The sequence below is a fragment of the Excalfactoria chinensis genome, chromosome Z, assembly GCF_039878825.1.
Source record: "Excalfactoria chinensis isolate bCotChi1 chromosome Z, bCotChi1.hap2, whole genome shotgun sequence".
NCBI classification, from domain to species: domain Eukaryota; kingdom Metazoa; phylum Chordata; class Aves; order Galliformes; family Phasianidae; genus Excalfactoria; species Excalfactoria chinensis.
Window position 1 is genome coordinate 60004195 of NC_092857.1, and position 27070 is coordinate 60031264.

At 43.1% G+C, this 27070-nt stretch overlaps 1 protein-coding gene across 2 annotated transcripts in view; it reads left to right on the top strand.

Moving 5' to 3' along the window:
- The first annotated feature begins 18496 nt into the window (after positions 1-18496).
- KCNN2 (potassium calcium-activated channel subfamily N member 2) overlaps positions 18497-27070 on the top strand; it is a 66455-nt gene continuing 57881 nt past the window's right edge. For both annotated transcript variants that reach the window (XM_072360455.1, XM_072360456.1), the window contains exons 1-2: positions 18497-19671; positions 19869-19964. In XM_072360455.1, coding sequence (XP_072216556.1) covers positions 18595-19671; positions 19869-19964 — 1173 coding nt within the window. In that variant the 5' untranslated portion in view covers positions 18497-18594. The remainder of the gene's footprint in view (positions 19672-19868; positions 19965-27070) is intronic.

Here is a 27070-nt window from a genome sequence, read left to right on the forward strand (position 1 = left end):
TATTTATATTTCTGAACCAATTTTCTGATGGCAGAAGAAGCCATGTTTATAATTCCAAGGCACAATAACTCTGCTGCTCAAGGAAAAGCAGCTGTACTGGAAAGCTTTCCATGAACCAGTGGTACTTTATTTCTTTTCTGAAGATTTGTGACCCAAAGCTGCCATGACCTGTGGTATTTTCTTCCTGTAAACTCATGGAAAAATGGCTTCCTTCAAGATGTACTAAATAAAAAATAATGTTCACATCTCTGAAAATATGCCCACACAAAATAACGTGCTCCTTCTTCTGACAGCTTCGGTGGGAGGTACGTTTGAATCAGATTACGAATCTCTGTTGCTCTTTGCTATTGGAAAATAATTATTTCTTTTTTTATCATGACAATATGACAGGCACTATGAAATACTCCCTTTCTTCTCAACTCTGGCAATGATTCTGAATTGAGACAAGCAGCAACACTGTTTAATTCCATGCCAGATACTCCAAATAAGTTGCCAGTGTGGCTATTGATACCCACTACGTTATGAAGATGGTGCTCAAATCTATTTCATGCTGTACATATTTGATCTAACCAGTCATCTATTAGCTATGAGCCCAGTGCTAGGCATTTCCTCTCCCTGCCCCCTGCATTTTATTATAATGCAGTTTAGAAAGCTACAGTCCCTCCTATTTGTTATTGTCACTAGTATTGCTAGTGTTCGTGCTGGCATTTGGTTGTTAAATTAGGGTTGGTTCTGATAAATTTTTAACTACTTTTGTCACACATGATTTCAGGTTAGAAAGTAGAAGTATTATTTTCCTGCTGGCCCCCTCCTAAAACTCCATGCTCAGGTATTGCTGAGCTTCAGTAACTGCCCTTGATCACCTTCCTGTCCCTCAAACTCTGTTGTAGGTGCAGTTTTTCAAATAAGTAGAAAATCATGAACAACAACAGCAAGAACAATAGCACCTTAAATATCCCCAAACTTGTTTATTTTGTAGAGTTTTTTTTAATGATTCAGATAATAGGAGCCTATTATGTATATTTTCCAACCACGGAGTTGCAAGGAAGGAAACCAAGCAGATGCAGAAATGTCCAGAATTTAGGACTTTCAGCCAAGGAGTTTAAGTGTTGTTCTCTAATTTCTGTCAAGCTGTAAATCTTAAAGCCAGATTGTACTAAATGATTTTTTAGTTCTGCAAATATGTGTGACAGTTTGCTCTCAAATCTTGTTGGAGGAAAACTGATTTCATACAATAAAATGCACTTGGGTTAGGGAGAAATCCAAACTTGTTCTTCAAACTCCCACGTCCCAGACTGATACTTAAGTAAGTGCTTCTACCCCATTTGTGTAGCATAATCCAATGGGATGGATAATGCAAGAGGGAGGAAAAGCAGTATGAAGACAAGAAACAACCTTAATACTTAGAGCAGTCTTCTCTTGGAATATAACCTGAACTCTGGTTCAAGTGTGCTTTATGTGCCAGCTGCCACCAGGTGACGGATCTTTGTTTCCCATGTTGCAGAGAAATACCAGAATTTCTTTTGATGAAAATATATGAATTCTGGCCAATAAATACATAAATAAATAATAAAACATTCACCCTGTTCCTATGGGAATTTTCACTGTTACAGAGATATTTCCACTCTTGGATTCAGCAATGTTGAGGTAGTCAGGGTTGTTCCTCAGGTGGTAGGCATGCACCTGGGCTATCATTCTTCTGCCTTTTATGCACTGGCAGTGGGGGGTTCAGTCACTAGTTGTAAATGATCCTGAGGTCCTGGGTGCTTGTCATGCCCACTCTAATATTGTGACTGAGATATGACTCTACTCCTGTTCAAGTGCAGTTCAAGATATAGAATACTTTGGACATGGATTGGTGGTTTGGAGGAGTTTCAGTGGATCTCACTCTCCCCTTGCCCAAATGAACACTCATTGATTCTCTTTGGCACAAAGTCACAGCTTGTGAGATCCCTCCTTCCCCCAGTAAGCCTGCCTGTTGTAATTCAACAGATCTGCGTAGTCTCACAAGATAAGATAAATCAGTCTGGAAAAGCAATGTCTTACCTTTACAAGGCCCCTTTCTCCAATTGCTCCTTATGTCGTTACAATGGTGATCTCCTTTTACATTTCTACTGAGCATTTGACATTAATCTTTTTGCTTCTCAGTCTCTAACAGAGGTTCAGGGTTCCCATCGATGCCTACAAATACCTGAAGGAAAAAAAAAAGCAAAAAAGGCAGAGCCAGAATCTTTTCAATGGTGCCCGGGGCCAGAACAAGAGGCCATGGGCACAAACTGGACCACGAGAGATTCCCTTTAACCATCCCACAGCAGCCCAGGCTATTCAGGTCATGGAACACTGGGACAGGTTGTTCAGAGAGTCTGCGCAGACTTCTTGGGAGATCTTCAAAAGCTGCATGGAGATGGTCCTGGGAATCCTGCTCTGGGTTTCCCTGCTTGAGCAGAGCTTGGACCTGAGAGACCCAGAGCTCCCTGCCATCTACACTCAGAAAATCTAATCATTCCTTTGAAAAAGCTAGCAGTGTAAGTGTTTGAAATAAAGAAAACACAGAATAAGAAGGTGGAAGTTAAAAGGGGCTGTGTAAGATTTGCTGCCTGCTATTCTCTTGGCAGCCCAGTGCTGCAGTGGCTGGAGTGCCTCACTCTAATGTTGCTTCTGCCTGGGAAGGTCTAACTGCCCTTTGTTGCCCTCCTGGCAGGGAGGTGCACCTGCTGCAGGCTTCTTAAAACAGTGCATGGATACAAGAGAGAGCACAGCAGAGACCTGGGTGAAGTTCTTGGGTATTCCGACTCCCTATAGAGAGCTTGTGAGTGCAGGGTGTGAAAAGATCAAGCATACAGCCCTCATGAAGCAAAGCTGCAACTTTTAATTATTTTTTATGGAGTTCATTTCATGAGATGAGAAGATACATTAGCATTTTAATTTTTACTTTGATTGTTGGCTGATGCATGCACTTAATTAATTATTCCGCTTACCCATATGACAATTTCATCAAACAAATAAAAGAGTGAGGCACGATGCAAAAGAAGAGGGGCTCCTTTAGAAGAAGTGTTTTCAGAGCAGCTGAAATGTCACTCAGGTTGTAGAAAATAGATGATGAAAAGTTTCAGTAGAGAGCTGTAAATAAATTCCTTTTCTGAGTGCTCAGATGAGACATCAGTGTGCAGAGAACCAACAAAATTAATGCTCTTCAGCTATGCAAATGTTAAACACACTTAGAAGGATAAAAATATGGTAAGTAATTGTTACGTGTTGCAATATTGCCAGTGCCTGTTGGGTCAAAGACAATGGAAAAAAGTTGATGATGTGTATCACGTTGCAGTAATGAATCTGCTCATTAGCACACACTTGTGTGTGCCAGCTTGTTGGCAGAATAAGCAGTTCAATGCAGAACTGCAAGAGCCCTCTATGCTCAGAATTTGGTTCTGAATTACCCAATAAGTTGTTCCCCACAGTGTTAATCTGCACTAGGAAATTTCTACAACAGCTGTCACCGAGGCAGTACCCTAGCAAGCAAGGTTTACAAGGCATGAATTTCTAGCCAGCTGTGAAGAACTTTGTTGTTTCGCTCTTTGCTTGAAGGATGTGCTTCCAAAGCAACTGCATCTTTGAAAATCTGCAGTGAAAACAAACCAGAAATCTTTAAGCCAAATTCTTGGCAGGTCATGCAATAAACTTTCCACATTTCTATTCATTTCTAGACGTGTATTATTATGCTTTTTATTTCTTTTCATTGTACCGTGCTTTCCACCCTCCTGGATAGAGAAGATGTGTGGCAAGATCAAGGTGGTTCTCTTTGAGGATTAGTAGTTTCTAGGCAAATAGAGATAAAGGGTAGCTGTGCCATTAGAATCATACCATTGCTTTGGTTTACTGTTGCATACTTTTTCATAAATGGAGGCAATTTGCACAAGTTGAGTTTGTCTTTTAACTAGTTTTTGTTTGTTGGTAGCCTGTTCTCTGACATCTATTACTTCAGACTTGCAGTGCAGACTGGCATTTGCAAACTGAAGGCTGGCTTCAGATGTCTGAATTAATTTTCATTAATTTTTAAATGATTTTCTGAAGAAATGAGTTTGAAGATTGAGCAATGACTGTATTTTCTGTATCTGCTACTGCTGTGAAGATCAGAGAGGATGAGTAGCCCGAGACTTGAAAGTTAACCAGCAGTGGGCGCTGTTTTTCCCTCAGCAGAAGTGTGAATCATTCTTGCAAATTAGGACCACAAGTCAATATTAGCAGCATTTTTTCCCATGTGGACAAGGGGAGTTTTCTAGAGATGATTTGGTGCTGATTTAAAAGAGATAGCAGTGAGAGGGGAGAAAAATGCAATTTTTTTTTCCTAATTAAAAAGTTAGACTCTGTACAGCTGGGGACGGAGGGCTCCTGTGCCCTAACGAAGGCTTCCTTAGAGGACTGCAAGTTCTGCTCCACTCCCTTGTCCTTGAGGACAAACTCCCTGAAAAGCTGGAAGTTGACTTTCTTAAAACATAGGGTCCTGATTTTACTCCTTGTCTGTTGGACACCCATCAGGAGTGTGAACTTCACCACTGAATTACAATTGCGTCACTACATCCCAGGCAATCTCCAGTCACTTCACAGGCATGGTGAGCAACAGGTCCCCCGGATTCAGTGACCTATATACTTGAGAAAATAGAGCACTAAGTGGTAGGCTTAAACAAGTAGAGATTTTATGATGAGACTGATATTTATTTTTGCAACTCCTGTGATTATGCAGGGAAGACCAAAGCTTTCAAGAGCTTGCAATGATTTTGGAACCACTGTTTTGGGTATTCAGCCTCATGCTTCCCATGGGTGGGTATTTCAGACTGAATCCTGGTATCTTCTGGAGGTCAGGCCAGACCTCTCTGTCAAAATATTAGGCAGACAAAATTTAGATTGATTTCTGAAACAAACAAATAAACCTGGCTTGACTGATATGGAAATATTAGGTATTTCAGCAAGGTTTCTTCATATAGGAGCACTGAGCTTAGAATGAATTAAGCAAATGAACATAAGGAATGCTTATACGTGTAGCAGGATAGAAAATACACCATGTCATGCAGCTCTGAGTTTATGAAGAGATCTAGAAAAATTATCCAGTTCTCTGATGCCTCAGTAATTTTCAATTAACCTCCTCTAAATTGAAACCAAAGCTTTTGCAACTCATCTGCAGATACAAATGAAGCTGTGTAGAAGTAGAAAGCAGGGGTTTTTTCAGCAATACCGGGTGCTACAAAAGCTGTAACTAATGTAAAACAGACCCTTTTTGTTTGCTTTTGTGCTTTGGGGTACAGCAAAACAAAGGGAACAGAGAACAATTTCCTGTATATTTATAGGCTGGATATAAATAAACCAGCTGCAAATGTTAAAGTTCAACTTTTTTTTTTTTTTCATCTCTCCTTTATTTTTCAAAGGTCGTAATTGGTTTTGTGTAGGTTGCCAGATTAAATACAGAATTTGATGAAGAAACCAATGTAGCAAGTGGATTTGACTTACTTTCCATATCCCCAATGCAGAAGAGTTTATCTTTCCAGAAAATCAGCATTTTTGAGTACTCTTTCTCTTTTTCTCTATCAGTAATCCTTCTACATCTTCCCTGTTAATGTAATTTACAAAAAAACATTCCCAAATCCATTTTTTCTAAAGGAGACTGTCTGCAATGGAAAAGCAGTAAAATCCTACAATCTGATTATTAGTTTTTTTCCCCTTCATGGCAAATACATGGTGGTGGGCATAAGGATCCCTTTTGGAATATGAAGAAAAATGTTGCACAAAAAATACCGATCAGCTGTCAGTTGAAAAGTGATGCTAAGGATCCTCTCTCATTTCCTTCTAAATAATAAACATACAGCTTTCGACTGCATGTAGTTATGTATAACACGCTATTGCTACTAGCAAATAGAGCAAAAGGGAAAGAGGAAAAATGTACTGTAGGAAAGAAAACTTCATGCATATCATTTTTGATGAAGCAATATTGTTTTGTTGTTGCGTTAAAATCTCACTGCCCTGATGACTCAACTAACACACTCAAGTGATGCATCTTCCTCAAAAATCTTTAGAAAGGCTTTTGCAGGATTTCATGCCATTAATAGTTTGCCAGGAGAATCTCTCCCTTTGTGCACTGACTGGTCATTGGGCTCTGTGACTGTTCAGCTGCCTCACCACCTTAGGAGAGGTGTTCCTGCCACACCATCAAAAGGAAACAGGCAGAATGTTAAAGTAAATAAATACATAAAATAGGTGTACTGTATTTTAGGGCAAAGCTTGTTAATATTCAGCTGCCTTTATTTGATATACAGCAGAGAAGACTACCAGGGCTGCTCTGAGTTCCCTTTGTACTTCCTAAAGTAATCTCAAAGCCCATATGCAGAAACAAAGAAACACTGAACAACCCCCTGCTAGAATTAGTGTTTGAAATGCTTTCTTGCAGTGACTCACTATTCTGCCTCAGTAAACAAGATTATTTAGTAAATATTAGTGCATTATGTAATAGTCTATTTTAATGCTGATGAAAAATTATACAGCGGGGGTGGGGACAGAATGATGCCTTACTGCAGAAAGAACTTGATTTCAAGCTCTCTCTTGAACTGCCTTTTGAAAATCCAAGGGTATTAAATGGTTCTCCTTTCTTAACACATTTTTGTTCTTATTTATTTATTTATTTATTTATTTATTTATTTCAGGGAAATCCATCAGATTTTTAAATATGGAGATCTTTAAATATCTCCTCCTTAAGGGTTAGAGAAACTGTGGATTCTTTCCCAGCATCATACTGATCTATGTGTATACTACCTCCACCTTCTATTACTGTTTCCACTCAGTTTTGTTGTCCAGACATCAGGTTTTCCTGTCTGTAGTATCACTCTTCCTCTAAGGAACCTCAGCAACATACTGGCTGTTTGACAGCTGTATGGTGTCCACATGGTTCTAAGCAAGAAGTTATATATTCAGCAGTTAGCAATTCAGCTATTTTGTCCTGATCCACTGAGCACATATAGATAGATACTGACCTGTTATACCCTCTTCACCCTATATCTGCCTCTACTGAGAAAGCAATTGGGGATCCAAACATCAGTTTGGATGCCTTCTTTACTGAGGACGTGTTGAAGTGTGTATGATCAGTATCCAAGGTTTCAAGGCCTTGGGTCAGGGAGTAACCAATAAACCCTGAATGTGATGATTAGATAAATCCCCAGCTTATGTCTCTGTCCGGAAACAAGCTTCTCTCTACATTATGGCCAACCCCAATAGGCATTTTATAACTCACAGCTTAGTTTCTTTTCTCACCTTCTTCCTTCTTCAGAGGTACTGCTAGCCATTCCCCAAAATTCACTTATTAAATACTCGGTATGGCTAGGTCTGTCCCCTAGCATCTCACACCACATAATCATAGAATGGCTTTGGTTGGAAGGGACCCCATGGATCATCAGGTTCCAAACCCCACTGCCACAGGCAGGGCTACCAACACCCAGATCTGGTACTAGGCCAGGCTGCCTAGGACTCCATCTTATCTGCTCTTTAACACATCCAGATGGAGCACCCACAGCCCCCCTGGGCAGCCTGTTCCAGCACCCCACCACTCTCTCCATGAGGAACTTCCCCCTGATATCTAATCCAAGCCTTACCTCCTTTAGTTTAACACCTTTCTCCCTTGTCCTCTCACTATCTACCCAAGTATGAAGTCGATTCCCTCCTTTTCATAATCCCCCTTTAAGTGCTGGGAGGCTGCAATGAGGTCTCCTCATAGCCTTCTTTTCTCCAGGCTGAACAAGCCCAGCTCCCTCAGCCTGTCTTCATAGGAGAGGTGCTCCAGCCCTCTGATGATGGCCCTCCTCTGGACCTTCTCCAACAGTTCCACATCTTTCCTGTATTGGGCACCCTAGATCTGGATGCAGTACTCCAGATGGGGCCTCATGAGGGCGGAGTAGAGAGGTACCTGCTGGCCACTGCTCTTCTAATGGAGCCCAGGATACCATTTGCTTTCCAAGCTGCAAGAGCACACTGCTGGCTCATGTTCAGTTTTTCACCTGCCAGGATCCCCAGGTCCTTCTATGCAGGGCTACTCTCAAGGAGTTCTCCCAGTCTATACACATCTTTGGGGTTACTCCCACTCAAGTGCAAAACCTTGCACTTCGCTTTGTTGAACCTCACCATGCTGTTATGTTTCTTCTGTGTGATGACATCTTAAATCCCTCTGAGCTGAGTTCCCTAATTGTCCGAATATAGAGTAAGGTTTCCTCAATTACTCTTACTGTTGAACAAAATAATTCAATAGCTGTTGCAAAGCTCTACAGACTAATGGCTGAGGAAATTGCTTGGGTCTTGGAAGCCTGGATTCCTGTCACTTTACTAATGAGTGTTTAAATTATATGCTATTAATAGCCCAGTTTCAGAGGACTGTCTAGGTTAGTGGCTAGAGCAGCAAGGTACAAGATACATATTACAGCTCATCAAAAAGAAGAAGATATTTGTTCTGCATCTTGGATGTGTGCTGAACAGACAAAGCACGGTGCAGGCATCATCACATTGTATTCTTCCCTGCATTTTGTAGGGAACAGCAATGAATACTGTGCCCCAGGAATCTGCATCGCCATCCAGAATGTAGCTTGCTTTCATGTCACTGTCACAACCGCTGAAACACACCATCCACTGCCTCATTGTGCCCACATCCACTGTTTGGTCTCCATCAACATTCAGCAAGAACTGATGGATGTTTATGGATGCAACTTTTTCTGCACGGAGGAATTCAGTTAGACACCTTTCCTTCACACACAAACCCATGTCAGACACTGCGCTGTCAGACTGCTCCTCTGCTGCCATCTGTGCATGGGAACAACATGGAATGGAATATTGGCAGTGAAGTTTAACATCTATTGCCATACCACCACCATCTTACATTGTGGGCCAGTGACACAAAACATGAGGCATTACTTTTGGAGCAGCCTTTGTATATTTACTTGGAGCTAAATACCTGCTGTTAAACATCTTAAAATTCATCAGTGACCTTATCCTTTCATTATATTTCAGCAAGCTAAAACAAGTGGGAAACCACCTTACTGAAAAGGATGCAAAGGTTTGACAGCGCAGGAGATTTCTATATTTATACAAAATTTGCTCAGGCAGTTCCATTTTTGGAGATTCCGAAGATGCTGCATTGTGCCAGGCAGCTTTATAAACTCAAGATAAGGTTCTACTCTCTGTAAGAAGCAAAAACTGAGGTTTTTTGCTCTGAGTCTCCTGTTTCATTTGTTCCCAAATAATCAAGAATATATACATGTTCATTCCATAACCGTATTTATTTAAATCTCCTCATGCAGAAATATGAAGAAGATAGAAAAATATAATAATATGCACAGTTCTTCAACATCTAGATAAAAATTTCTCAGTGTTGTACTTTAAGGTTCTCATTTAGCATGTCTTGTGACCACCGCACTACTGGTATAAAGTGCTCTCCAATTGCCCATTGCCTCCGACCACAATACCTACTGCCTCTTTTTATAGCCAGTATAATTCAAGTAATCTGTTTTAATACATCTAGACTCATTTCATACTCTCACTGTAATGCTACAAGATAATGAAAGCCACTGTGAAAAATAGATGAGCTTTCTGCTCACATAGGTTGCTAAGCATGTGCCCAGTACCCATTTTTCCCATAATCTGATGAAAGACATTGTCAAATTTATATTATTTTAGAAAAAGGATCATAGAATCATAGAATCACAGAATGGCCTGGGTTGAAAAGGACCATGGTGATCATCCAGTTCCAACTCCCTGCTGTGTGCAGGGTCACCATCCAGCAGCCCAGGCTGCCCAGAGCCACATCCAGCCTGGCCTTGAATGCCTGCAGGGATGGGGCATCCACAGCCTCCTTGGGCAACCTGTTCCAGTGCGTCACCACCCCCTGTGTGAAAAACTTCCTCCTAAGATCCAACCCAAACCTCCCCTGTCTTTAAGTTTCTTTAAGTTCTTTGCTTGGACACTGTACATAAACTTGGCTTAAACAAATGCTATGAAGTTGGGAACCTTAGGAAACTATTGCTTTTAATGCAGCAATAAATCAAGAGCAATGAGATTTCCCCTGAGCCTCCTTTTCTCCAGAAGAGAAGTTTAACAATAGTTTAACAGATTTCAACTGAAGACAGTTCTCTTCTTAAGGACTACACTGGACATTCCCTTTCAAGCAGGGCACTTCAGTGTCAAAGGAGGCTGGGCAAGGGTTAATTTCCGTTGGCAAGGTATAGAAAACACTTGTGAAAATACACAACACGCACTCCTCACTCAGCTGTTCTGAGTCACCTTCTAAGTATATGCTCTCTGTAATACTAAATCATAGAGCCTAGGAGTAAAATACAAGTTACAGAAAAACAGAAAAGTGAGAGGTTATCCCTCTGCCTACTGCCAAGTCCTTAGTGCTCTATTCCTTTGGAGTCAGATTATCTCCCAGGGGAGAGATACTCACCTAAACCTGTATCCTGGGCATAGATTACGAAGAGGAACAGTTTAGTGCTCATGAGATTTATCCATCCACCAAAACTGAGCAGAAGAGGAGGGATGTTGCAGCCCTCGCCTCTGCCTGCTCAGGACTCGGATTATTTGAGAAGCGGCAAGATCAGAGGTAGAACCGTTTTCAGGAGAGCACATAACTTATATTAGGCAAGCCAACTTTTGTTCTCCAGGACTTGGGCCAAAATGATATTTGTATTCCACAGGGATAAAATCTGTTCCTAGAATGTGTCATTGTTATTTAATTACTGACATTCTTGGTGGTGGCACATCAAATTTAGACAGTTTCTTTTGTCTATGTGCTGTTCTTTTCACCAAAACATCACCTCTTTTTATAAATCTTTTTATCAATTTTTTAATAATTGCACTTTTCAATTCACGTGTCTCAGATTTTTATTTTATTTTTATTTTTATTTTATTTTTTTCCCCAAACATCTGCTGTTACTGGAATTGCAGTTGTGTATTTTTTTTGTCACTTGTTACCATTTTTTCCACCTCTCAGAGCTCATCTTTACAGTTTCAGTATATTGTCATCAAGCTGGGAAGATTTAGGTTGGATATCAGGGGGAAGTTCTTCATGGAGGAAGTGGTGAGGAGCTGGAACAGCTGCCCAGAGAGGTTGTGGATGTCCCATCTTTTGTGGAGATGTTCAAGGCCAGGCTGGATGGGGCCCTGGGCAGACTGGTCTAGTACCACATTTGGAGGTTGGTAGCCTTGGCTGTAGCAGGGTGTTTGGATGATCCCTGGGTTCCTTTCCAACCCAAGTCATTCTCCAATTAACTCAAGCAGAGAAGAGAGCATGAAAAATCTGTAAACTAGGATCACTGAATAACAGCTAATTATTTGAGAAACCAGAGCTGGGCTTTACTGATTTATCAATACAAGTTCAGATGATTTACCTCTGTGTTGCAATTCCTTGGAAATAAGGTAAAGTACTATATCAGTCAGGGGAGAAACTGCTAAATGACCATCCAACTTTGGCAGAGCTGCAGTTTCAACCAGGCAACTTCCTTGTAATTTGCATGGCAGACATTTTTGGTAGCATGGCACTTTTATCCTTCACCACACTTCTAGACTCTGTGGAAGTGTCTCAGCACAGTTTTGCAGTGTTACCTACTTTTGTTGATGCTGCTTTTATTTGCAGGGTAGCACCAATCAATTTAATAGGCAGACGCCGCCATCTACACTGTGTGTTCTGCAAAGTCATACTGATGAGCAGGACATTGGGACATTGGCTACCTGGTCCACGTTCACGGCAGACAAAAATAATTTAAAAATAACAGTAAGTAGAACCAAATTACAAGCTTATGCAAAAGTGGCCACTAGGGTTAGAAGACAGGAAAAATTTAAGAGGGACAACTGTGAAACTTCCTTTTAGCCACCATTATATACTGGTTTTCTAAGTTTCCTATGGGATTTTAAGGAGTCAGTTTCTGGTGAAACAGAACAAAAATAGGCTGGGTGTTTTTTGTGAATAAACAAAAGCACACATTTTACAATGAAAAAGGACTTGCCAAAGCTGAAGTGGATTTACAGAATTAATAAAACCATGACAAACACTTCCAAACTAAAATGGCTTTAAGCTAGCAGTCATGTAGCAGCTTCACCACTTGGAATGACAGACCTGTCAGTGTTGTAGTTTGGGCACGAGAAGGGCAGCAGGACGAAAAAAAATAGAAGGCAACTTGAGTGTAAACTCAACACTAATAAAAGGCAAATGAACACGATGGCATTAGCTTGTAGTGAATCATCCTTTTCCAGCGTATTCAATAGAAGAGAATAAACGCTGAATTTTCACACCTGAAGCTAACAGTAAAAATACTTTGGGGTATTGTAGAGGATGAGGGCTGGTCTGAAAGGAATGCCTCCTGTTTTGTGATGTAGGCCCACAGCAGCAGTGTCAGATGGTGGTATGGCAGCAAACCTACCCATCAGTATGCTGTTGCATTTTGTTGCTGTGTGACAGATGGCAGCGGAGGGACAGTCTGCCAGAATGGTGTGTGGCAGACATGGAAGTGTGCATGAAGGAAAGGTGTCTAATTGAATTCCTCCATGTAGGAAAGGTGACACACATTGACATTCGTTGATGCTTGCTGAACATTTATGAGTGTTTCAGCAATGTGCAACAGCAGTGTGAAAGATAAAGCCATGTTCTGGATGGCCGTGCACAGCTGCCTCACCATGAAATGAAGAGCTTGTCAATCAGCTCATCTATGCACATCAGTGGATTACAGACAGGGAACTGTGTACAGAGCTGAATATTAGCTTCAATGCATAGGAAAGTATGATTACAACACTGGAATATCACAAAGTTTGCACCAGGTGGGGCAGAAAGAACATTGTATGCAAGTTTGTAAAATCTAATTGAACCAATGTCATGGTTTTGTAATGTGCTGTCAATATTCCACATCATAACATCATGTGCAGTATGGATCATAAAGAGGTTCATACTCATCGTCTAGTGGTTAAAGTATATATGAGGATGAAAGTGATAGTTTCCTGCATCTCTTTATTAATGGTGATGAGACGAGGTGGAGTCAAAATGAAATGAGCTGGAGTCAAAAGGGCAGTGCATGGAGTGGTGACATGTGGATTCCCCACAGAAGAAAATGTTCAAGATGCAGCCTTGATTGGGTAAAGTGATGTGCGCTGTATTTTGGGATAGGAAAGGGGTGATCCCTATGGATTTCCTGGAACAAACCATCAACCCATGATGCTGAGCTGAAGGCTCAAATTTCTGGCTAGGCCAGAGAAGAAGATAACATTTTCCTTGCAATGTGATAATGCCAGGCCTCACAGCATTCTGAGGACTGCAGAGCATGTTGCCATTCTTGGCATGAGGTGTGTGAAGGTACATGCAGATGCTCAGCCTACAAAATTTGGAGAAGAGTGGCAGGCTGAATGGAGGAATTCAATCCTTAAAAATAAACTGAGTAGTATGTGACAGAGAATTAGGCAGTATGTTGCTCTCAGCACTGCCTGACATTTGCACTGCCATACCAGAGGCAGTATCATTTCCCTATGTACCTTATTCATTCTGCAGTAAGGATGACAAAGTGGAAAATGTATTTCTCCATATCTGTGAGTGACTTTCATATCCAGATGATAGGTCTGTATGAGGTAGAAGATCATAGAATCACTGAAAAACTAGATTTATTCAGACTGGCTTCAACACTGATACATTTTTAATAGGAAAATTAGTCTGAGGAAAAACTTCTAGGACATACTTTTTAAGACCTGCAGTAGAGATTTCTTAATCAAAGCTAGAAGAACTATTTTATCATAAACTTGAGTTTGATTCTGGAGCCCCCAGCATAGGCAGGATGTGGAGCTCTTGGAGTGGGTTCAGAGGAGGCCGCTAAGATGATCAGAGGGCTGGAGCATCTCTCCTATGAGGAAAGGACGAGGGAACTGAGACTGTCTAGCTTGGAGAAGAGAAGGCTCCAGGGAGACCTCACTGTGGCTTTCCAGTACTTGAAGGAAGCATTTAAACAGTAAGGGGAACGTCTGTTTACGAGGGTGGATAGTGATAGAACAAGGGGGAATGGTTTTAAACAGAGACAGGGGAGGTTTGGGTTGGATCTTAGGAGGAAGTTTTTCACCCAGGAGGTGGTGACGCACTGGAACAGGTTGCCCAAGGAGGCTGTGGATGCCCCATCCCTGCAGGCATTCAGGGCCAGGCTGGATGTGGCTCTGGGCAGCCTGGGCTGCTGGTTGGCGACCTGCACACAGCAGAGGGGTTGTAACTGAATGATCATTATGGTCCTTTTCAACCCAGGCCATGCTGTGATTGTGTGACCCTTCAGAAAGGTGAAGCATCTAAAATGGTTGTCAGGAGTGAAGAAATCATGTATTTCACTTGTTTTTTCTTTTTGCATCTGACTAATGTTGAGAATACATGAATGTGTTAAGTACTAGATAGGATAAAAAACCATCAGTTTTTCTTTAGAGAAATGGTCTGCTCATTCTAACTTCTTTAAGCAACCTGGTGTTACATGATTTTAAAATGTCACTCTGCAAATACAACAGCTACTAACCTGATACTGAGCTGCAGAGACAGCTTTTAGTCAGCTGAAATGCAGAAATTTACACCCTTGTAAATACCTTCCAAACACTGAAAGTGCCTAGTCTTTTCCTCAGGAACACTGTTAATTTTTGGTCAAGTAATATGAAAATAGAGTGGATAAAGGAGAGAAGTGAGAAGAATTACAGGCCCAAGTACAAAAATTTCATAAAACTTTAAGGAAGTTTCATAAAATTTCACCAATTTCATTAATTTTCATGAATTTCATTAAATTTCATAGAAGTTCCTGTCACTTCAAATAGCTGTTTGGTTGCCATGCTTATGAAACAACAACCAGCTTGCAGCACATTTCTTTTATAACTACCTCCTCTTCCTTACTTGTATTTAATCTACCACTGTATAAACTTCGCACATTTCCTTGAGGGATGATTGCTGCACACAGAAGCACTAAATAAGTGGACATCTGAGTGTTATGAACATATCTGAAAGGCTTTAGGTGTGACGATGACAATAAGCAAGCAGAATTTTGTGATATGGGATTTGAATGCGCTGTGGAAGTTGTAGAATCTTTCAGGGAATCAGAATGGGAGGACCACATCAAAACCCCAGTAAACACATCCAAAAAGCAATCTTACACTTCATATTTCTGAGAAGTACTGACTATAAGAACATACCTCCAAATAAGACAATACCACCGCAACATTCTAATGTTAAAGTGGAGTCACCGGTGGTAAAGTACCAATGGAAATGTGTTTATTTTTCAAATAGGGGTAAATAAAAATTATTTATTTGGGATCAATTGCTACCTGAATCAGAAATGAAATGTAGGTGCAAAACACAGCTAACATTAGCTTATGCACTGCTGACTTTGAAAGGCACAATCTTATAATTAGATGAAAACGCTCTCGCTAGCCTTAATAGATAAAAATGTTTCTAGTACCGGAATCCATAAAATTAAAGTTCTCACAGCTGATAACTGCTACACACTTAAGTCTCTGTGTGTAGGTTGAAGTAGAGATGGTGCATGATGTTAGGATTTCAGTAATTGTGCTGAGTCAAAGGTCTGTGACAAAACTGCAGTCAGATTAAAAGTAATGCAATATCACCAGCTGAGCACCTGTGATGGCTGTGCAAGATAGTATGAACACTGATGCCTTTAGCTAGATGAGAAATACCTTGTAGAAGGTAGTATTCCGTATTAATGAGGGGGGAAAACAGGCAGGAATGTGAAAGTCATTAAGCTTGTGTGACATCCTAATAGTTTAAGAACACCCAGAAAGCTCGGTGAAGTAACTTAGGGAAAAAATACTTCCCCAAGATGTTTTGTGGACCCCTTTTCCTATTTTCAAACTGTTTAACAGTAATAAAAATTTTGCTGGAACTAGAAATAAAATTAATCCCTTTAGGGGGAAAGGCATGCAGCAATTAGGGATATTTCTTCAACTTCAGCCCCAAGAATTGAAACATCCCCTCTTCTGAAAATTTCCAATCCCAAGTCCTCATCTTTTGCGTAAACACCTCTTGTGAAAGGTGATGGGTTTTGAACTACAGTGAATCTGCATTTTTGTTGCTGATATATTGAATATGCAGATAAGTGGAATAGTATAAAATCAAAAGCAAAAGCTGTAAAGCATTCTTCATTACAATCGGCACACTGCTGACTGTAATGATATTTCATTATCATGTACTGATATTTCTACTCCTGTTGCTGTGGAACACATTCAAATGGTCTTTGAATTCAGAACAGGTCCAGTAAGGGTGAGATGCTCACTTTGTGACAGAAGTGGCAGGTGAATGTAGAGCCAGCTGGTGCATGAAGCCCTGCCAGATGTTATGCAAAAGGCAACTTACACGCATGGCACACATGGTTAGTTTCCATCTCACCACCTTGGCAGCTGCACTGTACAACTGTTTTGCTGTTGTCTCACAAAGCACTTTTACTGCTGCGCATACAGGTCTGAAGGATCTTGCAATACCCTATTCCTGTTTGTGCTAGCTCTGTTTCTCTTACTGTGAGTCTGCTCTCACCAAGGAAAGCTGTGTAAGTGCTCAGCTATGTACCTGCTTGCTTTCTGTCCCCTGAACAAGGCTGTTTGCTTCAGTGATTTGCATTCCAGAAAACCCCAGGCCTTGTGAGTTTGAGATGCTGAAGAAGGGAATTTCCTAGCTTTTTGTTGTTGTTTTTGTTCCTTTTTCATCTCCCTTAATTTATTGTATTTTTACATTCTTTGACATTTTTACTAGTACAGAATTTTCCATAATTTTAACAGGGGGCTGGCAGAAGTACGGGCAACAGGATAACAGCCAGAATAGCTTTCTAGTACATTTCATTGTGGCCTGCAGGTGTTCTGTCTTCATGGGATGCTATGTGAGCTTTCCAGATGACTAGTCAGAATGAATAACTGCCACCTCAAATGCTTCACAGTGTTTTTTCCTCCCAGAAATATAATTGTTCCTGCATCTGTTGATCTTCCTGTCCCACTGTTGTTTTTCTTTTTTTCTAAACAGCATTAATCTTCATCTGGCAATCAGCGCGTTTAGAAAAAATAAATCTGTTTTGCAAATATCGCCAATAATTATCATTACGGAATGAGAACGGCAGCAGCTGTCTTATTTCACACAAAGATGCATGTGCACACACTGACACGCACGCAAATACGTGTGTACAAACTGCCTATTTGACAGAGCAGCAGCAGGACTTATGGCAATCAGTGAGAGCAGTTTCATCCAGTATATAATAAAAGGTGGGAAAAAACACCCAACGGAGCCTCCAAGATTCATGTTTTATCACAGGGGCTCAGGGTTACTGTTTCAGAATGCTTTAGCAGCTCAGAGCTGCTGATGTAAATTTCCTTCTGACACAAATAAACACAGCATTTCTATTTCTGAAATACGTTCATTTTTAAAAAGTGAAATTTAAGATTGATTCAAAAGGGGAGACATTATCAAATAACCAGCGTCTGTGTATTTATCTGTGTCATACAGAGGAAGGCTTATCCTCTGCCTATGAAGAAGTGCTCTCACCAGTTCTCACTGTAGACCTTGAAGCTGCAGTGTCCCAGACTGTACAGCAGAACTGAAACAGAACCCGCAGCAGATTAGTTTCATAACATGCCGCGTGATTAGTGTGACCTCTTGTGTTAAACACGGGAATATTCATTTGTTTAGTCACATCGTGAATCTACAAAATAGGGTGACTGAGATGGAACTGCAACTGTTTTGTTGGGTTTTCTTTTCTGACTCCCACAGAGAGCGTCCGAATACAGACCAATATAATCTGAAAGCACAGAGTGAGAGATCTGGAAAGTCCTTCATCACTCACACAAGAACGCTGGTGGATTCTTCTTCAGAACCTCACTGTTGAAGAGATGATGCATTATCGCAAGGTGTTGTGACACCGTATGCCACAGATACTTCTATTGTGGGTGCTTCTTCCAAAACAACCAACGCTACAGCCAGGGATTTAGAACTCTTCTCTCACTCTCACCTACATTTTAGAACCACGATATTCCAAACAAAAGCCGAACTCTCAAAGGAAACTGAATGCTGTACGAGGTGCAGCAACTGCTCAGCTATGGGCTGACACCGGAAAGCCTCAGTGAATTCGGTATCGGCTGACACAGGTCGCAAAAGCGGCGTGCCCAGCCCTGTCCCCGCGGCCCGGCAGGCGGGCGGGGCTGTCCCGGGCCGGAACCGAGCGGGTCGGAACCGAGCGGGTCAGAACCAAGCGGGTCAGAACCGAGCGGGCCGCCGCGTTTTGCTGGACAGCTCCGGGCAGCGGCGCTGCGCCCGCGTTCCGCACACGGCGCAGACGGGAGCGGCGGCGGCGGAGCGGCGCCGGGCGGAGGGAGCCCCGTCCCCGCAGCGGCGCCGCCGGGGCGGGCCGCTTCCCGGGCGGGAGCTCCCGGGCTTCCTCGGCGCGGGGGCTCCCCGGGAGGGGCGGCGGGGCGGGGGCAGCCCTCACCTACGGGCGGCGGGATCCCGGCAGGGGCGGGGCCGTGCGGTCCCAGCGCCGCCCCCGCCGCCTCACGCCACGGCCGGTCCCCCCCGCAGGTGACGCCATGCCTGTTGTTTTGGTCCGCCCAACCAATCGGACGCGGCGGCTGGATTCTACGGGAGCCGGGATGGGCCCGTCGTGGCGGCAGCGGGACTCTCCCTTACCGACCATAACGCATTGCGCAAGGTGCACCACCGTCCGGTCCTCCTGCGGCTTTAACGGCCCGGGCATGGAGGCGCCGCGGCACTTCCCGCCGGGTTTCGGCCCCGAGCAGCAGCAGCGCCCGCCGGCGCCGCCGCACTGCCGGCAGAAGCAGGACAAGGCGAGTCTCCTCCTCCAGCAGCAGCAGCAGAGCCCGTGTCTCCAGTGCAACAACTGCGCCTACTACGGGGCTGCGGCGGCGGCGACCGCCGGCGATAACCTGCCGCTGCTCCTCCGCGCCTCCTCGCCGCTCTCGGGCACCTTCCGCACCCGCTCCTCTCCGCTCTCCTCTGTCGCCTCCTCCCGGCAGGGCAGCCAGCTGAATGTCAGCGAGCTGCCCTCCTCCAGTCATGCTGGCGCAGCGAGGCAGCCTTCCCAGCACGCTCCACACCACCAGTGCCACAGCCTGCAGCAGGCAGCGAGTCCCGGCAGCAGCGGCAGCGGCGGCAGCGCCCACCACCACCACCACCACCAGCAGCAGCAGCAGCAGCCCCAGCAGCGCCGGGAGAGCAATCCCTTCACCGAAATAGCCATGAGCAGCTGCCGGTACAACGGCGGCGTCATGCGGCCGCTCAGCAACCTGAGCTCGTCCCGCAGGAACCTGCACGAGATGGACGCCGAGTCGCAGCCGCTGCAGCCGCCGCTCTCCAGCCCCAACGCCGCCGGCCCGGAGGTCGTGGTCTCCAAACCCGAGCACAACAACTCCAACAACCTGGCGCTCTACGGCCCCGCCGGCCCCGGCCCCGGCCCGGGCGGCCCCAACAACGGCGGGAGCAAGCCCACCAAGAAGAAGAACCAGAACATCGGCTACAAGCTGGGGCACCGCCGGGCTCTGTTCGAGAAGCGCAAACGCCTCAGCGACTACGCGCTGATCTTCGGCATGTTCGGCATCGTGGTCATGGTCATCGAGACCGAGCTGTCCTGGGGCGCCTACACCAAGGTACTCGGCCCGGCTCCGGGTCGCTCGCTCTCCGCGGTCACGCCGCTCCGCAGCCCGGCCCGGCCCGGCCCTGCCGCGCGGCGCCCCCTGGCCCGCTGCCGCCCCGAGGCGAGACCGGCCCGGCCGTCAGGCCACTGCGGGTTGGCGGCGGCCTCGTGCGGGGCCCGCTGAGGGACGGTGGTGTTTTTGTGTTGCAGGAATCGCTGTATTCCCTCGCTCTGAAATGCCTTATCAGCCTCTCCACGATCATCTTGCTCGGACTCATCATTGTGTACCATGCACGGGAGATCCAGGTAATGTTTCCTTTGGGGCACGGCCGTGTCGGCGGGGCGGTTTTTCGGACGGCGGTAAGTAGCCTGGGGAAGCACGAATTATCCGTAGGCACTAACAGGAATCCAGCGGAGAGAAGGGTGACAGGCAGCATGGTCACACAGGTGCCGGGGAGCTTTGCCTCTCTGGAACTGGCAGCAGCAGTTACACTGTAGGACCGCTACAGCCATCGGCTGTAACACACTTTCTGTGTGCCATGCCTGCTGCCTTCTGTAGTGTATGTACAGTAACACTCCACAGTAACACTACAGTAACAGTTTCCCAGTGAGTAAATTTCATGCCCTGCATTTCTCTCACGGTGGCAAGGTTAATCACCTGTGCTGTGTGAGTTATGTAATTTTTGCTGTGCTGTCTCATGTACAACATACTTTAAGACCATATTTATAAAGAGGAGGAAGACTCGTGTCTGACCTGCTTTATTTAGTGCCCAGGGATGGGATGAAGGAGAACTGTGAAAGGTAGGGAAACATACCAGCTGGAGCTGTATGTTAAGTCTAACAAATACTGTCAAAGATTCTGTCCGAGAGACTTATTTCTAATATCAGTGATAAATATTATTAACCAAGAAATGAAAATTCACTGCTTCAGTTAAACCAAAACATAAGATAGGTAGGTTTCAAACTTCTGAAGTGAAAAATACCTTACTCATTGGTGCTTTCAATTTTTGTAATTAGAGCTACCTTCAGCTACAGGCTGAAATGACTGGTTTCAAGGGCAAAGATGGTTTTTCAGTGGTAGCAGTCAGTAAAAAGGGAATTTGACAGATGAAAGGCCTGGCTGAAGTGTGAAGACTGGGGATAGCCTTGGCTGCAGCAACCATGAAGTAACAGAGGATCTTGCATGGAGGAAGCAGAACAGTAAGTGGAATTGCAACCCTTGGCTTCAAGAGAGCCAACTTTGACCTCTTCAATGAGCTACTTGGAGGTATCCCCTGGTTAGAGCATTGAAAGCTGAGGGGGTCTAGGAGAGTAGGTTAGTGTTCAAGCACCTCTTCCTCCATGCTCCAGACTGGTGAATCCTTAATAATAAGAAATCAGGTAAAGGCAGTAGGAGACCTCCAAAGATGAGTAAGGAGCTAATGGAAAAAGTTCAAGTAGAAAATGAAATTTTATGAAACATGAGAAAAAGAGTCTGACCACTTGGAAAGACAACAGGGTTGTTGTCAGGACATGCAGGGATGCGATGAGGAAGGCTAAGACCCACTTGGAATTAAATCTGACAAAGAAGGTTTACAATAAAAAGGGCTTATCTAAGTAGATCAGTAGCAAAAAGAAGAGTAGGGAAAATGTGGACCTGTTACTAAATGAGGTGGGTGCCCTGGTAACAGAAGACACTGAGAAGGTGAAGATTCTGAACACATTATTTGTTTCAGTCTTCACTGATAAGAGTGGCCCTCAGGAGTTTCAAACCTTGCATGTAAGAGGGGGAATCTGGAGAAAGGAAGACCTTCCCTTGGTCAGGGAGGATTTGGTCAGAGATCATCTAGGCAAATTCCATACACAGAAAAAAATCCATGGACCTCAGTGGAATGCACTCAGAGGTATTTAGGGAGCTGACTGAAATTATTGCTGAAGCACTCTTCATTGTCTGGGCAAGGTCATGGAGAACAGAAAGGGTACCTGAAGACTGGAGGTAAGCCAGTATCACTGGCAAGAAGGAGGTCCCAGGAAGCTACAGGCCAGACAGATTCACCTCTGTCCTTGGAAAGGTGTCCTCTGTCCTTGGGAAGGTTATTTATTGTGGATATCCTCCCCAAGCAAGTGGGAGAAGTTTATCAGCATGTCAACATGTCAACCTAGGGGAAATCATGCTTGACTTATATGATAGACTTCTGTGATGGCTGGCTGGGTAGATGAGAGGAGAGCAGTGATTGTTATGTACTTTGACTTCTGCTAATGTTTTTTATATCATCTCCAATAACATCTTCATAGGATAAACATAGGAAGTGTGGGATAGATGAGTGAACAGCGAGGTGGTCTGAGAACTGGCTGTATGGCGGATCTCAGAGGGTTGTGATCAGTGGTTCAAAGTCTTGGTGGATGCCTGTAGCTAGTGGTGTTCCCTAGTGGTTGGTACTCGTTTGACTTTTTCATAAATGACCTGGATGAGGGTATGAGTGCACCCTCACAAAGTTTGCTAATGATATAAAGCTGGGAGGAGTGGCTGACACACCAGAAAGCAGAAGTGCCATTGAGTAAAAGCTGCATGGAGGGGAACCTTATGAGGCTAAGCAAGAGCAAGGGTCGAGTCCTGCACCTGGCAAGGAATAACGGCACTCATCAGTGCAGGTTGGAGGCTGGCTTGCTGGGAAGGAACTCTGTTGAGAAGGTCTGGAGTGTCCTGGTATGGAGCAGGTTGAACATGAGCCAGTAGTGTACTCATGGCCAAGAAGGCTGGGGTATCCTGAAGAGCTTTGAAAAGACCTTAGCCAGCAGGTTGAGAGAGATTATCCTCCCCCTCTTTGCTACCTCGAGAAGTCCTTTTCTGGAATGCTTTGCCCATCTGTGGAGAAAGACAGGGAGCTTCTAGAGGGAGTCCAGTGAAGGGCTACATAGATTTGTTAGGGGCCTGAACTTTGTAATGAAAGGCTGAGAGACCTAGGGCTGTTTATCCTGGAAAAGAGAAGATTGGATCTTACAATGCTTATAAATATTTAAGGTGCAGGTGTCAAGTGGAGGAGGCCAGAGTTTTCAGTGGTGCCCAGTAACAGGGCAAGGGTGACAGGGCCAAACTGGAACATGGGGAGTTCCACCTAGATGTGAATAAGAACCTCTTCATTTTTAGGATGACAGAGCACTGGACTAAACTGTTTAGAGAGGAAGTCTCCTCTGGATATGATGGAAACACACACAGACACTTTGCTTTACAACTTACTGTAGAGAACCTGCAGTGGAGTGGGACTAGATGGTCTCCAGAGGTTCTTTCCAACCCCTATGATTCTGTTTAGTTCCCTTCTATGCAAATGAATGGTGTAGCTCCAGTGTTAGAAGGTATCATAGTCTCATGCTATAAAGTTGGAGAAATATTTGCATTAGTATCATAGGTATCAAAAGGTGTCTTATAATGTAAGCAAATGTTCTCCTGAAGTAGTATCTCCTTGAACTACTGATAAAGAGGGGTTTCTTAATCTGAATATTGCTGTTCCATATTGGGAGCCTTCCTTTCTGATGCACTGTCCTACAAGTGGTGCTAGAGGCATGAAGAACAAAGATTACAGGAAAGCACTGCAAGTAACTCAAAGCATTTCCCAGAAACTTTGGAAAACTTAATGCAAATAGTTGTAGGTCTCTATTTGCATCAGCTTGCACCATGGAGTTACTTTGAAACTTGGGTTGTGGGTTTTTTCCTTTTTATTTATTTATTTATTTATTTATTTTAAATTCTCCGCCCCCCCCACCCCGAGAAATAGTTAGAAATTTTGCATTATTTTAGAGATACGTCATGGATCAGAAGAAAACAGCCTTTAAAAACTTTAATAGTAATTTATTTATTTATTAGTTGTTTCAAACGACTCCTGAAGAAGTTATGCTATCATGTGACTTGAATCAAGGTGAACAATTTTCAGTGCTGCCTGACCTTGCAGAATGCAAGTATACCTGCTGGTATAACAGTAGCGGCCTGTGTATATGTCTGAGAGATTCTGAGGGCTGCTGTAGCCATAGCAGGGCCTGGAATGAGCTGCAGATCCCCAAAACTCTTGTCATTCATCTTGAAAATAAAAGCTCTGTGTTCAAGGAGCCTGTTAGAAGGGAAGGACATAACGTCCCCCTGAGCTGTCCAATATCTGGCAGCTTTTTAATTTTGGAACAGTGTGCTTTTGTGCACAGATCTGACTTTTTAAAAACAAGGTGAAGAAGATGCGGAGCAAAACTTAGACCCCTCTACACTGATAAATTTGTGTTATATATGGCATCTGAAAACAGGAAGTTCCTGTAGAATTCTTAGGCTTAAATGGATATGGAGTCTAGTCCAGATGAAAGAAAATATTCTGTAACCATGACAGTTGGTGATTTTAAAATAATCTTTAAAGCTGACTGTTTTCTGAAGGCATGCTCATTTTTTTAATTCAAGCAAATGCATGAATTATCTGTAGAATCCTGCTCACAGATGGCTGCCTGTGTCCTAAAGGCACCAGGTTTCTGTTTTAAACTTTCTGTTGTCATTCTTTTCTGAAACAGAAATTACAAGGGAGTAATGTATAATCAGGATTGATCTGAGAGGAATTCTTCTATAGAAGAAAAGAACGTCAGTATGTTCTGTTGAGCGTGGTTATGTTTTTAATACTTGAGTGAAAACAAATCACCCTAGCTAAAAGTAGTTTGTTTGTGGTTTTTTTTAGGTTTTTTTTTTTCCTACAAAGAGTGAAAGAAAATACCATGAGTAATAAGGTGATGGTAGTAATTATTACTGCTTGCTGATATAATATTCAATGATTGGAAACATCCATTTGTGGCTATCCACTTCTCGATTCTTTTTAGTAGTCCATGACCTTAGTGAGGAAGGGAGTCCAAACTGCTGTGCTGCCAGCAAGTCAGTGGGAGTGCCTAGCAGCACAGCAGGTGACTGCAGTCTTTCCACTAACATTCCACATACATTTTGCTTTGGAAACAGGTCACGCAGGCAGCTAAACCAAACCCTTGGATTCATTTGCCTCAGACCTGTTTTAGGGGTACTTGAAGGGAGATTTTAAAAGGCTTCCAGAGAGCTAGGAGTTTTTGCATGCGTGCGGGGACACATGAGTATTTTTTATATGTATATATTTTCTTTTTTCCTGCCTAGAGCGCAGTTGATGAGTGGTTGGGGAGCGGTAGGTAGGCGGAGGTTCACCCGCCGCCCTTTCAGCACCACGGACAGCTCCGTGCGGTGCTTCGCCCGGCGGGCCCGGCTCGGCGCTGCCTGGTGGCGGCACAGCGCCGTCCCGCGGCTCACGCACCGCCGGGAAGGCTCGCTCAGCCGGCAGAGCGGCGTGGTTCTCCAGGTCCATGAACCTGTCCAAAGCGCTGCACCGGGAAAAACAAAGTCTCCTGTGAAGTGGCAGTTTTCAGGCAAGAGGTATTTGGTTGCTGTGTTGTCCAGTGAAGTACTGGGGATGCTAAAATATTTGCTTCAAATAGCTTTTCAGTTATTATGCTGCATTATCTACTGTAAATCTTCAGTAGGAGCTGTTACTAAACTTGAGCAATGTGAGTTAACGTTAAGACTTAAAAAAAAAAATAAAGCCTACCAGGCATGTTTAAACCAGAAATCATTGCTCACATTATTGTTTCCAGAAGAGAGCATAAAAATCACCAGCAACATTCCTTCCAAGAAGGAATTCCTTTTCCCTCACCCTCCCAGCGAAAACAAAAAACAACTGGAAACAAAAAGCAAAATGCAAATGAACTACAGGAATGAGGTTGGAGTTGAGTATAGGAACAACCCCAAATTGGTTTGTTCTTCTTTTAGCCCACTGATGTCGTGTTTGTAATGTTATAAAAACATTGATTTGGGAGAGAACAGATTTATAACTGTCCTGACAAACTTTTGTGGTTGATTAAGTTCTTCAAAGCAAGTGTCCTGTGTTTGGAGGATTGCTAGGAAAGATGTAAATCATCATTATTGCGGTCTTAAATGGGTTTTTCTCTTACTGTTACTTCAGTTGAGAGTTTGGAGGATATGGATGAGGGAAGAATAAAGAAAGCAGTGTGATCCAATTATCATAATAATGTACGCTGCTCTAATTACCCACTTAACGCATAAATAGTTTTTTGCTTGAATTCTGTTTTACATAGTTAAGGCAGCAGTGTGTGACTTGGTTACAGCTACTGTTTCTTGACAACTTACTATTTTGTTCCACATTTCTCTAATGGAATTTGCTTTTAGATTAATAAAGTGGAATTTAGAAATCTCCCACGGCAATTTAACATGCAGTTCACATAGTAGAACTGCATGTCACTAGGTAGGAGGTATACATCCACGGAAATACTTTGCTTTGGTGAACTGCTTAGGTTAACCATTCCATAAACAAAGGGCTTTGTGTGCCTTTTTGTTACATGTCCTGAATAACTTACCTGTGCTCTCCTGGACAGAATCTGAACCTCTTTTTCCATCTCCCTGATATAAATGATCTCATTCATGCAAGGAAAAAAAAAAAGCAAACAAAAAAAAAAAAAAAAAAAAACAAAGCAATTGGTGCTGGGTAGAAGTGAATAAAATCATTATTTTTTTCTCTGATAGTTGACAGTTTCTAATCAGTTCTAGAATATATTGCTAGTTCATGCTGAGGTAGAACTCTTGCAAAATCCAAGGCTGAATGTAAGCTAGGGCTTCCATGGCAGAACCACCAGAACTGCAGGGATAAGTCACATTCTGTCCTTATGTTATTTTCCCACCACTACAGAACAATGTGATGCTAGTGGATTTGGAGATATATATTTATCTTGTCCTCTTTATTGTGCATATTACTTCTGTAAAACATGACTATAATGAAAACGGGGACTTTGTTTATCCAACTAACATCAATTAGTTCTTTAGTAAAAATCCTGCATTTGCTAACAAAATTCAAGTCAAACTCTCTTACAGTTACTCATCACAAGCAGTAACGAGTATTATGTGGGCCAGATTACTTACCTGTTTTTATCTGTGTAGGTTTTTTTTGTTCAGTTGGTGGTGGTTCATATGCATCTCATTGGTTGCTTATGCTGACTTTTTGCAAAAAGTAGTGGTCAGAGATGCCTTTGCCTAGGTTATGCTGAGTTATGAGGGCTGACAAACACAGACTAAAACTTCTGCTGCAAAAAAAAAAAAGAAGTGTGTTGAATAACAGGTGAAAATTAAGAGGTAAACTTTGGTAATTCTCATCTAAGGCCTGTTGAAAATAGTGACTACTTTCTATTTACTATTGTTGATCTATGATTCAGCAGGTTAATTTATTGACTTGAAAAACGCTTTCTACTTGTCAACTTCCAATTCAATTCTGTTTGTTTAATATACATTCCGTGTAACAGAAAATCACATAGGATTCAAATTAATGCAGTGAGTACTTTTGTGAGAAATAGTTGGTTTTAGTTCTGTTCAGTACATTTTGGAG